This window comes from Vombatus ursinus, unplaced genomic scaffold (assembly GCF_900497805.2).
Source record: "Vombatus ursinus unplaced genomic scaffold, bare-nosed wombat genome assembly UNPS02014809.1, whole genome shotgun sequence".
Taxonomy (NCBI): domain Eukaryota; kingdom Metazoa; phylum Chordata; class Mammalia; order Diprotodontia; family Vombatidae; genus Vombatus; species Vombatus ursinus.
The window spans coordinates 12,903,515-12,920,102 of NW_020954587.1; the positions used below are offsets into that span (position 1 = coordinate 12,903,515).

Below are 16,588 nucleotides of genomic sequence, written 5' to 3' on the forward strand. Positions count from 1 at the left end.
TATTCTTTCTTTTGACCCTGTCCCTCCTCAGAAGCATTTGCTTCTGATTACCCCCTTTCCCAATCTTCCCTCCTCTCTATCATCCCCCTACTCTCTTGTCCCCTTCCCCTCCTATTTTCCTGTAGGGTAAGACAGATTTCCATACCGAATTGAGTGTGTATGTAACCCTCCTTAAGTCAAATCCTATGAGAATAAGATTCACTCACTCCCTCTCACCTTCCCCTGTTTCCCCTCCACTGTAAGAGCCTTTTCTTGTCTGTTTTATGTGAGATAATTTACCCCATTCTACCTCTTCCTTTGTCCTTGTGAGTGTAATACTCTTTCACCCCTTAATTTTATTCTCCAGATATCACCCTTTCATCTTCAACTCACTCTGTTCCTCTATCTATCTATATATATATATATATATACACACATATAATTTTTTCCCTCTAACTACCCTAATACTGACAAAAGTCTCAGGAATTACAAATACCATCTTTCCATGCAGGAATGTAAACAGTTCAACCTTAATAAGTCTCTTACGACTTCTCTTTCCTGTTTACCTCTTCATGTTACACTTGAGTCTTGTATTGAAAAGTCAAATTTTCTATTCAGCTCTGGTCTTTTTATCAAGAATGCTTGAAAGTCCTCTATTTCACTAAATGACCATTTCCCCCCCTGAAGGATTATACCCAGTTTTGCTGGGTAGGAGATTCTTGGTTGTAATCCTATCTATTTGCCCTCTGGAATATCATATTCCATGCCCTGCAGTCCCTTAATGTAGAAGCTGCTAAATCTTGTGTTATCCTGATTGTGTTTCCCCAATACTTGAATTGTTTCCTTCTGGCTGCTTGTAATATTTTCTCCTTGACCTGGGAACTCTGGAACTTGGCTACAATATTCCTAGGAGTTTTCCTTTGGGGATCTCAAAGAGAGAAAATTCTAACAATCATAGGACTACTCAAAAGTCACAAACAACAACAATCAAAAAAAAAAAAGCCTAGACATAATATTTCAAGAAATCATAAAAGAAAATTGCCCAGATATCTTAGAACCAACCAGCGGGTAAAGTAGAAATTAAAAGAATATACCAGTCATTTCATGAAAAAAAAAATCCCAAATTTAAAACTCCTGAACGTTTTAGCCAAAATCCAGAGAGATCAGGTCAGAGAAAAAATTCTACAAGCAGCCAGAACGATAGAATTTAAGTACAAAGGAGCAATAATCAGGATCACATAAGATTTAGCAGCCACTACTATAAAGAAGCAAAGAGCTTGGAATATAATATTCCAGAAGGCAAAGGAGTTAGTATTACAAACAAGGACAACCTAGCCAGCAAAAACAAGTATAATCCTACTGGGGTAAAGAAGCATACCTTTGGGGCAGCTAGGTGGTGCAGTGGATAGAGCACCGGTCCTGAAGTCAGGAGGACCTGAGTTCAAATCCGGCCTCAGACCAAACACTTGACACTTAACTAGCTGTGTGACCCTGGGCAAGTCACTTAACCCTAATTGCCTAAAAATTTAAAAAAAATTTTTTAAATTAAAAAAAAGTATACCTTTAATGAAACAGAGGACTTCCAAGCATTTCCTAAAGATTAGATTTCTAAGTAGAAAATTTGAAAGTAGTCATCAGAAGCATGCAAAGATAAACATGAGCCAGCAATCATAAAGGAACAAACAAGGTTTAACTGTTTACATTGTTATATGCAGAAATAACATGTGTAGTCCCTCAGAACTCTATCATTATCAGAAGTCATAGAGGGAACATAATTAGACAAAAGGCCTAGGAATGACTCGGATATGTTTGGATGATTTCGAAAGAAGAAAAGAGGATCAAAGAAAGAGGGAAAGAGTCTAAATATTTTTAAAATCCCAAAGGAGTACTAAACTATGTATAGCAGTTAAGAATTGGAAACAAAGGAGATGTCCATCAATTGGGAAATGATTGAACAAATTATGGTTTATGAATGTAATACAATATTATTGTGCTATTAGAAATGATGAATGGGATTGGCTTGGAGGAATCTGAGAAGACTGCATGAATTGATGCAGAATGGAGTGAGCAGAACCAGAGCAACTTATACAATAACAACATTATAAAGAGACTTAAAAACTCTGATAAGTTTCAGAGGATTGATGAAGAACCATGCCACTTACCTCTTGACAGAAAGATGACAGGCTCAAGATATAGGATGAGAAATACATTTTTGGACATGGCTAGTGGGATCATTTTTTTTACTTGACTATATAATAGTTGTTACAAGGGCATTTCTTTTATTTTATTTTTTTCCAGTGTGTGTGAAGAAGGAGGTGAAGTGAGGAGGAAGAGAATATTTGTAAAATGAAAATAAAATTAATTAAAAAGGAAAAAACCATCTACATCTATTACTACAAATGGCAATTTTGTTCAAATCTGACTATTCTCCTTCCTGCTCTAAAAGCCTCAATGATTCCCCATTGCCTCTCTGCTACCAGTTAAAGCCCTCCACAATCTGGCTTACACCTAAGCCTCACCCTCAATCTATAACCTTGCTTAACTTGTCTATTTGTTATTCCTATATAAGAAATTCTATTTTCAGGCTCTGGGTCTTTGCACAGACTACCCACCATTCTTGGAGTACTCTCTTTCCTCTCTTACATCTCTTAGACCCACTACCTTCATTCAAAGTTTGGCTCAAGTACTCCCTTCCCACATGAGGCCTTTCTTTGATTCCCCTGATCATTAGTGCTTACAACCTTCTTCCAAATTACTTCATATTTATTTACATTGTGCAATTTTAAAAAATTTCTTTGTATTCCCAGCTGCTAACATTGGGGCAGGGGGAGTCAACCAGAGAGTTCATCTTTATAGGGAACTCCAATTGAGCAAACTCTCACTATCAATGTAGAGCATGTAATGTTCCATAATATAGTAGGGTTAATTGGGGGGGGGCAGGTAGGTGACACAGTAGATGGAGCACTGGCCCTGAAGTCAGAAGGACCTGAGTTCAAATCCGGCCTCAGACAGTTGACACTTACTAGCTGTGTGACCCTGGGAAAGTCACTTAACCCCATTGCTTAGCAAAAAAAAACAACAACAACAACAAAAAGTAATGAATATAATTGCAAAAATTTTAAAGAAAATATTAGCAAATAGATTGCAGCAACTTATCACAAGAATAATACACAATGACCAAGTAGGATTTATACCAGGAATGCAGGGCTGGTTCAACATTAGAAAAACTATCAGCATAATTGATCATATCAACAACAAAACTAACAGAAACCACATGATCATCTCAAAAGATGCAGAAGAAGCTTTTGACAAAATACAACACCCATTCCTATTAAAAACACTAGAGAGCATAGGAATAAATGGAATCTTCCTTAAAATAATAAATAGCATCTACCTAAAACCTTCAGCAAGCATCATATGTAATGGGGACAAGCTAGAAGCATTTCCAATAAGATCGGGGGTGAAACAAGGATTTCCATTATCACCACTGTTGTTCAATTTCGCACTCAAAACGTAAGCTTTACCAATAAGAGAAGAAAAAGAAATTGAAGGTATTAGAATAGGCAAAGAAGAAACAAAGCTATCACTCTTTGCAGATGATATGATGATATACTTAGAGAATCTTAGAGCATCATGTAAAAAACTACTTGAAATAATAAACAACCTGAGCAAAGTTGTACGCTATAAAATAAACCCACATAAATCATTGGCATTTCTATATATTACCAACAAAGCCCAACAGCAAGAGATAGAAAGAGAAATTTAAAAAGAGAAATTAATTAATTAAAAGAGAAATTAAAAGTTACTATAGACATTATAAAATATTTAGGAGTCTATCTACTGAAACAAACCCAGGAACTATATGAACACAATTACAAAACACTCTCCACACAAATAAAGTCAGATCTAAATAATAGGAAAAACACAAGTTGCTCATGGGTAGGCCGAACTAATATAATAAAAATGACAATTCTACTTAAACTAATTTACTTATTCAGTGACATACCAATCAAACTACAAAAAAATTATTTTATAGAGCTAGAAAAAGTAAAAACAAGATTCATTTGGAATAACAAAAGGTTCAGAATATCAAGGGAATGAAAAGAAATGCAGGGGAACGTGGCCTAGCCATTGCCGATCTTAAATTGTATTATAAAGCAGCAATCATCAAAACTACTTGGTACTGGCTAAGAAATAGAGTGGTGGATCAGTGAAATAGGTTAGGTATTCAAGACACAGTAGTCAATGACTATAGTAATCTATTATTTGATAAACCCAAAGACCACAGCTTCTGGGATAAGAACTCATTATTTCACAAAAACTGCTGGGAAAACTGGAAGGAAGTATGGCAGAAACTAGACATAGACCAAAATCTCACACCATATACCAAAATAAAGTCAAAATGAGTTCATGATTTAGATATAAAGGCTGATACTATAAGCAAACTGGGAGAGCAAGGAATAGTTTACATATCAGATTTAAGGAGAACAGAAGAATTCATGACTGAACAGGAGATAGAGAACATTATGAAATGAAAAATGGATAACTTTGATTACATTAAATTGAAAAGTTTTTGCACAAAGCCAATGCAACCAAGATTAGAAAGAAAGTAGAAAATTGGGGAAGAATTTTTGCAACCAGTGTCTCTGATAAGGGCTTCATTTCTAAAATATATAGAGAATTAAGTCAAATTTATAAGAATACAAGTCAATTGATAAATGATCAGAGGATATGAACAGATAGTTCTCAGATGAAGAAATTAAAGCCAACTATAACCATATGAAAAAATGCTCCAAATCACTATTGATTAGAGAAATGCAAATCAAAACAACTCTGAGGTACCACATCACACCTACCTGATTGGCCAACACAACAAAACAGGAAAATGATCAATGTTGGAGATGTGGGAAAATTGAAACACTAATGCATTGTTGGTGGAGTTGTGAAATGATCCAACCATTCTGGAGAGCAATTTGGAACTATGCCCAAAGGGCTATAAAAATGTGCACACCCTTTGACCCAGCAATAGCACTTCTAGGGCTATATCCCAAAGAGATCATACAAATGGGGAAAGGACCCACATGTACAAAAATATGTATAGCAGCTCTTTTTGTGGTAGCAAAGAATTGGAAATTGAGAGGATGCCCATCAATTAGGGAATGACTGAACAAGTTGTGGTATAGGAATGTAATGGAATACTATTGTACTATAAGAAATTATGAGCAGGCAGACTTCAGAAAAACCTGGAAAGACTTGTATGGACTGATGCTGAGTGAAGTGATCAGAACTAGGAGAATGTTGTACATGGTAACAGCCACGTTGTGCAATGACTAATATTGATAGACGTAGCCCTTCTCAGCAATGCAAGAATCTAAGACATCTTCAAAGGCCTCATGATGGAAAATGCTATGCCCATCCAGAGATATAACTATGGAGTTTGAATGCAGATCGAAGCATACTATTTGCTATTTTTTTTCTTCCATTTTGTTTTGTTTTCTCTCTCTGGTGGTTCCTCCTATTAGTTCTAATTCTTCCTTACAACATTACTAATGTGAAAATATGTTTAATAGTAATAAATATGTAGAGCCTATATCAGATTGCATTGGGAAGGGAGGAGAGGGAGGGGGAGAAAAATTTAAAACTCAAAAGCTTATGGAAGTGGTTGTTGATAAATAAAAAAAAATTAATTAAAAATAAAATAAAAACAAAAAAAAAACATAATATAGTAGGGTTAATTGGGGACACCCAAAGGTTTTACCTCACCCAAGGTCAGAGGCAGTCTTTGTACCCAAAATTTGCTGTTTCTGTGGTCCTGGTTCTTTCTCTCTGCTAGACTACACTGTTTCTCACTTGCCACATAAGAGGAGTTTGTTGAAGTGAATTGGCTTTTTATTGCTAGAGGTCTGGAATGACATACTCATGTGTGTGAGTGGTGATTGTTATCTTTTCCCCCTTGTATTTGACCAAAACATTGGTCAAATTGAATTAAACAGACATTGAATTAAAACAGAATATATTTTTTATTGCATCATGATAAGTAAGTGATATTTAAATACTTCTGCATTTCTGCATTTTGGGTGGGGTCTTTATGTCCCAATACATTGTCAATTTTGTCAAGTTACCATGTACAGGTGAGAAGTACACAAAATTTTTCTATATCAATCCAGTAATTTTTGGAGATCTATCATAGATAACTTTTCTAAAGTTCTTTTCAGGTACTCAATTTCTATCTTTTTTATCTTTTGGTTAGATTTGATTATATCTGAAAGAATAAATTAAGTTCTCCCCCCTATTGTAGTTTTACTGTTTCTCCCTTCAATTCAATTAACTTTTGTTTTAAGTATTTAGATATGTCATCAAGTATACATATATTATGTATTGGTATTGATTTGTTATCTATTTTATCTACTTATTATCTGTTATCTATTTAAACATAATAAACATGATAAAATTTCCCTGCTTATCTCTTTTTCTAATCCATATTTATAGAGCAGCCTTATCCGAAACAATGCCTTTCTTTGAATCTTCCTTGCTTAGAACAGGCACATAGTAAGTACTTAATAAATGGTTATTGACTGACTGGTATATATATGCAATAAGAAATTATGAAATTGACAATTTCAAATGAAACTGGGAAAACTTATTGACTGATGAGGAGCAAAGTAAGTAGAACTATTGGAATAATTTATAGAATTGTAACATTACAGAGAAAAAAGTTCTGAAAAATTTTAGAACTTTGGTCAAAACAATGATAAATCAAAACTCCAAAAGAATGAGACAAAACATTCAACTCACTCTTGATAGAGGTAATGAACTTAAAATATAAAAAAAAATGTTTTCAAATATTGCTCATATGGAAATTTGTTTTCATGGGCATACAGCTATATATATATTGAGCGATGTGGAGGGAGGTGCATTGATTTTTTTTAAAAATTGCTTATTGGGTACTAGGGTTAGAGGTTTTAGGGTAGACAAATTAATGAAATAAAGGCTTGTTTCTTGGAAAAATAAAAATAAAATTCAAAAAGAAAGAAATGAGAGTGGTATAAAAATGAAAGATACCAATTAAAATTTTATAGCAAAAAACATATATAAGCATATGCTGCACACACAAATGCACAAACAGAGGTGGGTGGCAAGTAGAAGGGTAGAGAGTTCCAAGAAAGGTCTCAGGTAGGAGGTAGAGCTTGAGCTGAATTTTGAAGACAAGCCTTGGATTCCAGGATGTGAAGATGAACAGGGCATACATCCAAGGCATAGAAGGAGTACCAAGAGGGTAGATGGAACAGTCTCTGTAAGAAACAGCTAAAACACCACTTTGGCTGGAACATTGAGCTCTTGAAGAGGAATGATGTGTAATGAAACTGCAAAGGCAAACTGGATCTAGCTTGTGAACAGTTTTAAATGTAAAACATGACCCTTATATTTGATCCTGGGAGCAAGAGAAAACCTTCAACTTCTTGAGCAAGGGACAGACATAGTCAGACCTATGCTTTGGAAACATTACTTTGGGGGACTGTGTTTCACTGAGAAGAATGCATCGAAAAGGAGGGAGACTTGAGTAAAGGAAACCAACCAATCAGGAGGTTGTTGCAATAGTTTAGGCAAGTGAAAAAAAAGAAGGGTATCAATATGAAATAAGGAAGCAGGATCTACAAGACATAGCAATATGTGTGAGGAGGCAGATTAAGAATTATTAAGATGCTAATTGTTAACATTAAGAAATGTAAAGAATTACTCCAAGGCTACAAACTTGCAGGCCTGGGGGAAAAAATGCCACCCTCAAAACAGGGGAATTGGGAAGAGGGGTAGGGTTGAGGGTCAAGATAATGGGCTATATTTTGGACATGTTGAGTTTAAAAACAGCAGAGTTGTTTCCTTTCATATTTCTTGACATTCCTTCACCAACTAGTTCTTTGTGGGTCAAAATTAGATTTAGAATGTAATTTCCCTTATACTTTCTCTACCTTCTATAATAAAAATGAAATTATCAAGAAGATAAGTAAGGAATTAAACAAATTCTTTTCTTAGAGGAGAAAGAGAACTCTAGCATAAATAGCTTATAGTATTCTCACGTAGACTCTCTTCAAAACTATATTCTACCTCAGTACCAGCTTTTGACATTTAGAAACTCATCCTTCACTTCCTCCAACACTGGCCCAGAATTAGCCTAAAACTCTTCCTACATTAGGTCAATCACCTGCTCAAAATCCTCAGGTCCTTCTCTTTACTTCTCTGAACACACAAACCCAAAATGAATTTTTAAAGCAATTATTTTTTTTGCTATTTACTAAATGTTACTTTATATTGCTAGCTATCTTTTTATATTTAGAGATCCTGTCTCACTGGCTAGATCGCAAAGTCCTTGAAGGAAGGAATTATATTTTTGTCTGTTATTTCCCACAGTGGATATTGTACAAAGTAGGTACTCAATAAATTACTTTTGACTGACTGAACCAAAGAATTTGGAGTTTCTCATGTATTTCAATATTCACAGATGAGTTCAGTCACCAGAAGAAAAATTGAACTGATTTTCTTATGTTGAAACAATAATATGTAACAATACAATTCTACCTTCATATTTTGATCCATCTGGATAGATAAACAAGCCTTGACCATGTTTTTTATTTTGTTGGTATTCTCCAATGTATCGAGCACCATTCTTAAATCTGTAGGTCCCCTGAAATACATTGTTCTTGTCATTTCTAAGTCTAATTCAAAGAACACTCATTTAAAAAAAGTCAGATAACATATTCATTCTTACCTGACCATGTCTTTTACCAAATTCATAATATCCATCATATATATCCCCATTGGGCAATATTGCCTTCCCTTTTCCATGTCGTTCACCTGCCTCATTGCGGTCTCCTTCATATTCCTGAAGAAATGAGATAAGCAAAGTGAATTGATTTATTAAATAGATGAATTAGTGAAGAGTAAGTTATTGAAAAGTATTTTTAAAATATTGACTGTACAAAATATTAGCAAGGCTGGTAGAAGAAGGAGCGTATGGTGTATAATTTCAGGGAGCTTCAGAAGGGCTCCCCTATTCCCCAAAACACGTTTTTTCACGTGGTAATTGATACCTGAAATTTCTTTTAGTTAACACAAAGCTTTTTTCCCCCATAATCAGAAATAAAAATTAAACTGCACCCAGAGATAACACAATGAACTGCACTCACACTTAAGAATAGGTAACTCATATCAGATCCTTTCCTGATAATAAGTACACACTTGAATGAAGTGTAGTGATATGAGATTTTTGCTATATCTATCATTCACTACATGCATTTAACTGGTTTTCTTTTTTAATGTTGTTTATTTTTATTTTTTCTCAATTACAAGCAAACAAAAAATTTTTAACATTTGTTTTTGAAAATTTTGAGTTCCAAATTCTCTCCCTCCCTTCCCTTACCCCACTTTTAGAAGGCAAACAATTAGATATAGATTATACATGTGCAGTCATGCAAAACATTTCCACATTTATTTGGTTTTCTAAAAGCATTTAGCTCAGTAGAACAAAAGACTTGAAGACTTTACTCAGACAAGGGATCTCTCACATGTATAAAAATTATATGATTCCATGTACAAAATGTATAGAAATTATACAATACACAACTACAGAGGTGTCTTTATTCAATAACCTACTTTCAGTGTTAAATAAGATACAAAACAAGAAGCCCTATGCTTATCTAAGATGTTGACCAATGTTATGGAAAATGAGAGGTGCAAAAGAAAAAAATACATTGAATGTGGAGTCACAGAACCTGGATTTGACTCTCAGATCTACTACTTACTCTATGACAAAAAAAAAAAAGATAAAGTTACTCACATTAAAAGATAAAATTGTACTAATCAAAGTAATACCTAGAACACTACAAAACATGCTCTATGAAGTTTACCAGAATGTGAAAGGGAATAGGCTGCCATCAACATATAACCATTGAGGAACCCCAAAGAACATGTTTAAAAGGTCAGTATAACATAATGGACTATGTATTGAATTTGGAGTCAGAAAGATCTGGGTTCAAATCCCTCCTTTGACACTTACTTACTAGTTGTGAAGGGTGTATGTGGTGTTTAAGGACATCTCTGGTGTGAGTCTGGCCTGCTCATCCACCTTTGGTATCTATCAGGCACTCAACTCTCACCTCCAAGAAGCTGTAGCATGCACTGCAGCCACACTCCAGTAAGCCATTTTGGCAGACAGGCTAAACCAGGTTGAGGGTAGCTGACCCTCAAACCTTTCATTCAGTTAGGGGAGTATCTACTCCGAGTATGTGAAGACTGCCCCTAGTGGAATAGGTAGGTGAGAACAATTTGTTCCCAAGGCTATGAAGGTGGCTTAAGCAGGTGCTATGGAGCCCTTAAAGCTTGGTCAGACATTGAAGACACCAAGGTCATCCACTTCATCCTGGGCCATCACCAGCTGTCTTGACTTTAGTCTTGCCACTGGACTGTGATGATTTTGGAAGACAGAGTGAGGCTGATGACTTTGTGTGACTCTGCCTCACTTAAATCCAATTCACACACAAGTTAAGACATCACCCCATGATGTGATTTGTTCACTTTGAAAATGAAGTACAAACAACAACAACCTAGTTGTTAAATATTTGAGTCTCTGAGAATCTGAACCTTTTTCATGTCTCAATAAAAAAATGAACATTTGTAAAAAGCATCAGAACCAGTTTCTTAAGTTGTACTTGTTCCCTCTTCCAATGGTCTGTCTTGTCCAAAAGTCTTCCAAACTATTAGACAGAAATGTAGGTCATTCTCTACTTTCCTTCTAAGGCTAGATTAAAAACAGACAGAAATATCATCTTCCAGGTGAAAAGTCCCTGGAATTCCCAACAGTGGCCTCTAGATTACAAAAACAAAACAAAATAAAGCAAACAAACAAAAATGCTAGTAAATGACTATCTCTATTTTACAACAATCTTACTTTCAACCTAAAAATTCTGACGCCTTAGGGAAAAAAATAAAATTAAAGATATTTGAGGAGAGGAATGTGGAAGCCTGGGTTATAGGGATACACATTTTTTTATTTTAGTAAATGCTCACTTTGCTTATACTTGAAGACCACAAAGCTCCTAGACATTTGAATCTGTCAGCATCTAGTTTAGCACCTTTTGAATGTTATGAGCATCTCTATCTAAAGATTATTCTAGATCCCTGGCTTAGTATCCATGATCCCACCATTCTCTGAAGGTGAGTCCTATCTTTATCCACCCTGCTACCATTCCAGGGATTTGCAATGTTAGAGGGAGATTCCAAATTTATAGGATCCCATATACATTTAAGGAGTGAACACCAACCAGGGGAGCAACCATAGCACAGCTAACACTTTGGACTCTTTTTAAGGATGACTACCCATAGAGACACAGCTCTGGCCACTGGTCCTGCCACCCACTAAGCATGAGAATTTCTGTAATGTAATTTCAAAGGAGAAGCATGGAAAACGATGTCTAGTTTTTCTCCCCTCCAATCCATCCTACATACAGCTGAAAGATCACTAACATACATCAGTGTAGATGTTTCTTCCCATGATACAGAGCACAGCCTATTCATTCCTGCCCACTTTTGTGACCCCTGTATGTGTCTTACTGTACAGGTGCCAAATGAGATTTGTCCAATGTGCTGAGGACCTTCACAACTTTCTCTTGATGTTGAAAGCATTTCAATGGAGCACAAAAGCTGTCCATCCTTCAGTCTGACCAAGTGACTGACCCATCTTGTTCTACCATTCATGATTCCATTCTTTAGTTCTTCAGAGTTCCTTGTCATGTGTCATAATTTCCCACATCCACCATGCATATCTCTATTGCCTTTTGAATGATTTTCTTTGGAGACTAGAGACTGGCAGTATTTCTTTGGAGACTAGAGACTGGCAGTACAACCAGTAGAATATTGGTATTTTAAAAATGGTTTCTTCTAGCTTCATTTCTAAAATATATAGAGAATTAAGTCAAATTTATAAGAATACAAGTCAATTGATAAATGATCAAAGGATATGAACAGATAGTTCTCAGATGAAGAAATTAAAGCCAACTATAACCATATGAAAAAATGCTCCAAATCACTATTGATTAGAGAAATGCAAATCAAAACAACTCTGAGGTACCACATCACACCTACCTGATTGGCCAACACAACAAAACAGGAAAATGATCAATGTTGGAGAAGATGTGGGAAAATTGAAACACTAATGCATTGTTGGTGGAATTGTGAAATGATCCAATCATTCTGGAGAGCAATTTGGAACTATGCCCAAAGGGCTATAAAAATGTGCACACCCTTTGACCCAGCAATAGCACTTCTAGGGCTATATCCCAAAGAGATCATACAAATGGGGAAAGGACCCACACGTACAAAAATATGTATAGCAGCTCTTTTTGTGGTAGCAAAGAATTGGAAATTGAGAGGATGCCCACCAATTAGGGAATGACTGAACAAGTTGTAGTACATGAATGTAATGGAATACTATTGTGCTGTAAGAAATGATGAACAGGTTGACTTCAGAAAAACCTGGAAAGACTTGTATGGTCTTATGCTGAATGAAGCGAGCAGAACCAGGAGAACATTGTACATGGTAACAGCCACATTGTGTAATGACTAACATTGATAGACTTATCCCTTCCCAGCAATAAAAGGATCTAAGACATCTCCAAAGGTGTCGTGTTGGAAAATGCTATCCACATCCAAAGAAAGAACTATGGAGTTTGAATGCAGATCGAAGCATACTATTTACTATTTTTTTTCTTCTGTTGTTTTGTTTCCTTTCTGGTGGTTTCTCCCATTGGTTCTAATTCTTACTTACAACATCACTAATGTGAAAATATGTTTAATAGAAATGTATATGTATAGCCTATATCAGATTGTGTGCCATCTTGGGGAGAGTGGTGGGGAGGAAGGGGGAGAAAATTTAAAACTCAAAAGCATATGGAAGTGATTGTTGATAAATCAAAATAAATTAATTAATTAAAAAATGTTTTTAAAAAATAAAATAAAATGGGCTCTTCTTTCAAGGTTAAGTCAGGAGTCATTAAAAATGTTTTATAGGGCAAAGTAGCAGGAAGAATTACAGTGAGCCCCCACCCCAACAAAACTGCACCAGACTGAATCTTGATGGAGAAATCTAAAAAACAAGTCAAAATGAATAATTTTTTTAATCCCAGGTCAAAAGAGGAAGACAGAGAAAAGTCTGTGTACACTAGAAATGGGGTCTCACCAGGAGCTCAAAGCATTCCAATAGGAAAGGCTGTGTATTAGGAATGGGTATCATCTGGCAACTTTGTCACTCACTACTCAGTTCTGCATCACAGATCTGGGACAGACTGAGGAAAGAATCTTATCCAGGGTAGTATTTGAGGGTAAGGAATGTTAAGCAGGTCCTAGCCTATGTACCAAGAGAAGAGAAAGTTCAGAAGCAAGTGTCAGCAATACGGCTCAGATCCCTGGAGCCAAGGAGCATCTCAATTTCAGCTTTTAGCCCAGTCTGAAGCCTGCAGAGAGATAACCAGGGAGGGAAATCCCAGACCACAAGTTTCATCATGCTAAACCAATTGATTGACAGGGGCTGAATCTAACAGTATACTGACTCAAACCCAGGTCAAAAGGTTATAAAACTTCTTTCCCAGTTTTCTGCTTCCCTCCTAATCTTGGTTGCATTGGCTTTGTATGTGCAAAAACTTTTCAATTTAATGTAATCAAAATTATCCATTTTGCATTTCATAATGTTCTCTATCTCCTGTTTGGTTATAAATCCCATTTTATAAATGAGGAAAATTAGCCTGGGATTAACTTTGTCCATATCCAATACTCTTTCAACCTTATAATACTGCCTAGATCACAACAGAAAGATTGCATTTGATCCAGGTCTTTAAGGATACATAAGCTTAAGTTGTAGGCATGTTCTAAAGAGTATTCTAAATCTAGGGAATGTTGTGAACAAAGTCATGGAGGTAATAGGAAGTATTCTTGGAGCAGAGTGATCTAGTTTGTTTAAGCATAAAGCTGGAGAAGGGGAGTAGTTTGCAGCAGTGATCTTAACTTGAAATTCAGGAAATGTGGGCATGAGTCCCAGCTCTGACACATCTTAGCTTTGGGAATTCAAGTAATCAAGCATTTATTAAGCACCTACAATATGCTAGACAGTATGAACCATCTTTGAATCCCAGGTATAAATGCAACTTGATCATAGTAAATGATTTTTTGGACAAATTGCTGTAGTCTTTTTGCCAAGATCTTATTTAAATTCTTAAATGGCTATCAACAATATTGGTGTAAGGTTCTCTTTCTTTCCTTTATCCCTTAGTGGTTTAGGTATTGATTAGATATGTGTCATTTTTGTGGGAGTGGATGTAGGAAAATTGCGATACTAATATCCTGTTGGCAGAGTTGTGAATTGATCCAATCATTCTGGAGAGCAATTTGGAACTCTACCCAAAAAGCTATAGACCCCCATACCCTTTAACTCAGCAATACCACTACTATGTCTATATAAAGACATTAAAAAAAAACAGAAAGGAAAAGGGCCTACATGTACAAAAATATTTATACCTGCTCTTTTTAGTGATGGTAAAGAATTGGAAATTCAGGGAACGTCCATCAGTTGGGGAGTGGCTGAACAAGTTGTATATGATTGTGATGAAATACTATCATGGTATAAGAAATGACAAGCAAGATGCTCTCAGAAAAACCTGGAAAGACTAACACGAATGGATACAAAATGAAATGAGCAGAAGTAGGAGAACATTGTATACAGTAACAGCAATATTGTATGATGATCAACTGTAAATAACTTAGCTATTCTCAGCAATGCAATGATCCAAGACAATTCTGAAGAATTTATCATGAAGAATTATATCCATCTTCAGAAAAAGAACTGATGGAATCTGAATGCAGGTTGAAGCATACTTTTCCTTTAAATAGTTCCTTTTTTTTTGTCTGTTTTCTTTCACAACATGACTTACATGGAAATATGTTTTGCATGACTGCACATGTGTAACCTATGTCAAATTGCTTGCCTTCTCAAGGGGAGGGGGAGGAGGAAGGGAGAGAATTTGAACTCAAAATTTGAGGAAAAAAGAATGTTAAAATTGTTTTTACATGTAATTTGGGGGAAAAGAAAATACTAATTTTAAGAGCATTTTACAAGCTTTAAAAAGCATTAAGGAAATAGAAAGTATTACTGGTAACACACGATGAAAAACTTTGAATGCCAAATTTAAAAGTTTTGCCTTAAATAGGTATTGCTTAGGAAGAAAAGGGAAGAGGGATTGGGAAACAGTACGGAGAGGGTAAAAGAAAAGTGAGTGGTGATCATTGGCCTTTTGGGGAAATCAAAGGTCAACGGGAGCTCCATAGGTTGGATATCATCCACCCCGACACCACCTGTCACTAATGGTTAAAGGGCTCTTCCAAAGGGTGGGTCTTATACACTCTCACAGAGAGGACCAGAGAAGTAAAAGCACAAGTTCAAGAAACACTCTCAAGTGGCCAATAAAAATTCAGGCCTCCAGAATCCAAGCTTCAGAGGGAAAGTTCAGCACTCTCTCCTTTCCCACACCAAAAATTGAACCCATTGGGAGTTGAGACCATAGAGGGAGGGAAGACAGACAGATACAAAGAGAGATCCTTTTGGACTTGCTCACAAGTAAGCGCCGGCAAGAGCTGATGTTGCAGAAAAGGTCAGGAGGCAGCGGGGGAGTTGTTAGAAAGTCAGGGGGCAAACCAGAGCTCAACGCCTAACAGTGTTATTATTAACCCTGTTAATAAGCCCAGGAGTATCCAAGAGAAAGGGGCGGCGGTATTGTCCAAAGCTCAACTGGCGCAAATGCCCCCGCCGCCTTTCCCTCACCCTGAAGCCATAATCCTCATCCTCACCCCGAGATAGTTCTCCCTCTCCTCCTCTATCTCCTCAAAGCCCAGATCCGACATGACTTCATCACCACCACAGTCCTGCCTCCTGCAGGTTTAGTCCCTGCAGACCGACACTTTTCTGTTAACAGTCACCTCGCTGTGAGGAGAAGGGGGCTCGCGCCTTCACCCCTGTACTAGTCACCTCCCAACCTCTGGATCTCCTTTCCTGGGGAGGAGGAGAAAGTGTTTGTAGTCTGAGGTAGGAAGAGGCGTGGCCAAAACCTAGGGGCTGAAAGAGAACAATGGATACAAAAAGTGGGGGAAGAGAGGGGGACTGGTTGGCTGGGAGGAGCAGGCAGTGATGGAAATACAGCGGTTGCCATAGCAACGGAGACAGGCCTTGTTTTCCTGACTGCCCCAAAGGAAGCTAAATAGGGAGGGAAGTAGAGAGAGCAGAGAAAGAAGCAAAAACCTGTGTAGACTCAGAAATAGAACAGATTCTTAGAGGTGCATACCTAGGCTCTTCTTGACTCCCTTCCCCCAAAACTACTGTAAACTCTCCCAGAGCAACAGTTTTGGGACAGCTCTAAATATTAGGAAATTGTTCTTACGTGGAACCTAAATCTGCCTCTCTAACTTCCATCCACGATTCCTGGTTCTGCTCTCCAGAGTCAAGCAAAACAAATCTAACCCATCTTCCACATAAAACAATCCTTCAAAATACTTAAAGACAATAATCATGACACCT

General features: G+C 36.6%; 1 protein-coding gene across 1 annotated transcript in view; it reads right to left on the reverse strand.

Moving 5' to 3' along the window:
* RSPH1 (radial spoke head component 1) overlaps positions 1-15,918 on the reverse strand; it is a 40,401-nt gene extending 24,483 nt beyond the window's left edge. The window contains exons 1-3 of the mRNA XM_027875463.1: positions 15,865-15,918; positions 8,744-8,857; positions 8,554-8,659 (exon numbers count right to left, since the gene is read on the reverse strand). Coding sequence (XP_027731264.1) covers positions 8,554-8,659; positions 8,744-8,857; positions 15,865-15,918 — 274 coding nt within the window. The remainder of the gene's footprint in view (positions 1-8,553; positions 8,660-8,743; positions 8,858-15,864) is intronic.
* Between the last annotated feature and the right edge of the window lie 670 nt (positions 15,919-16,588).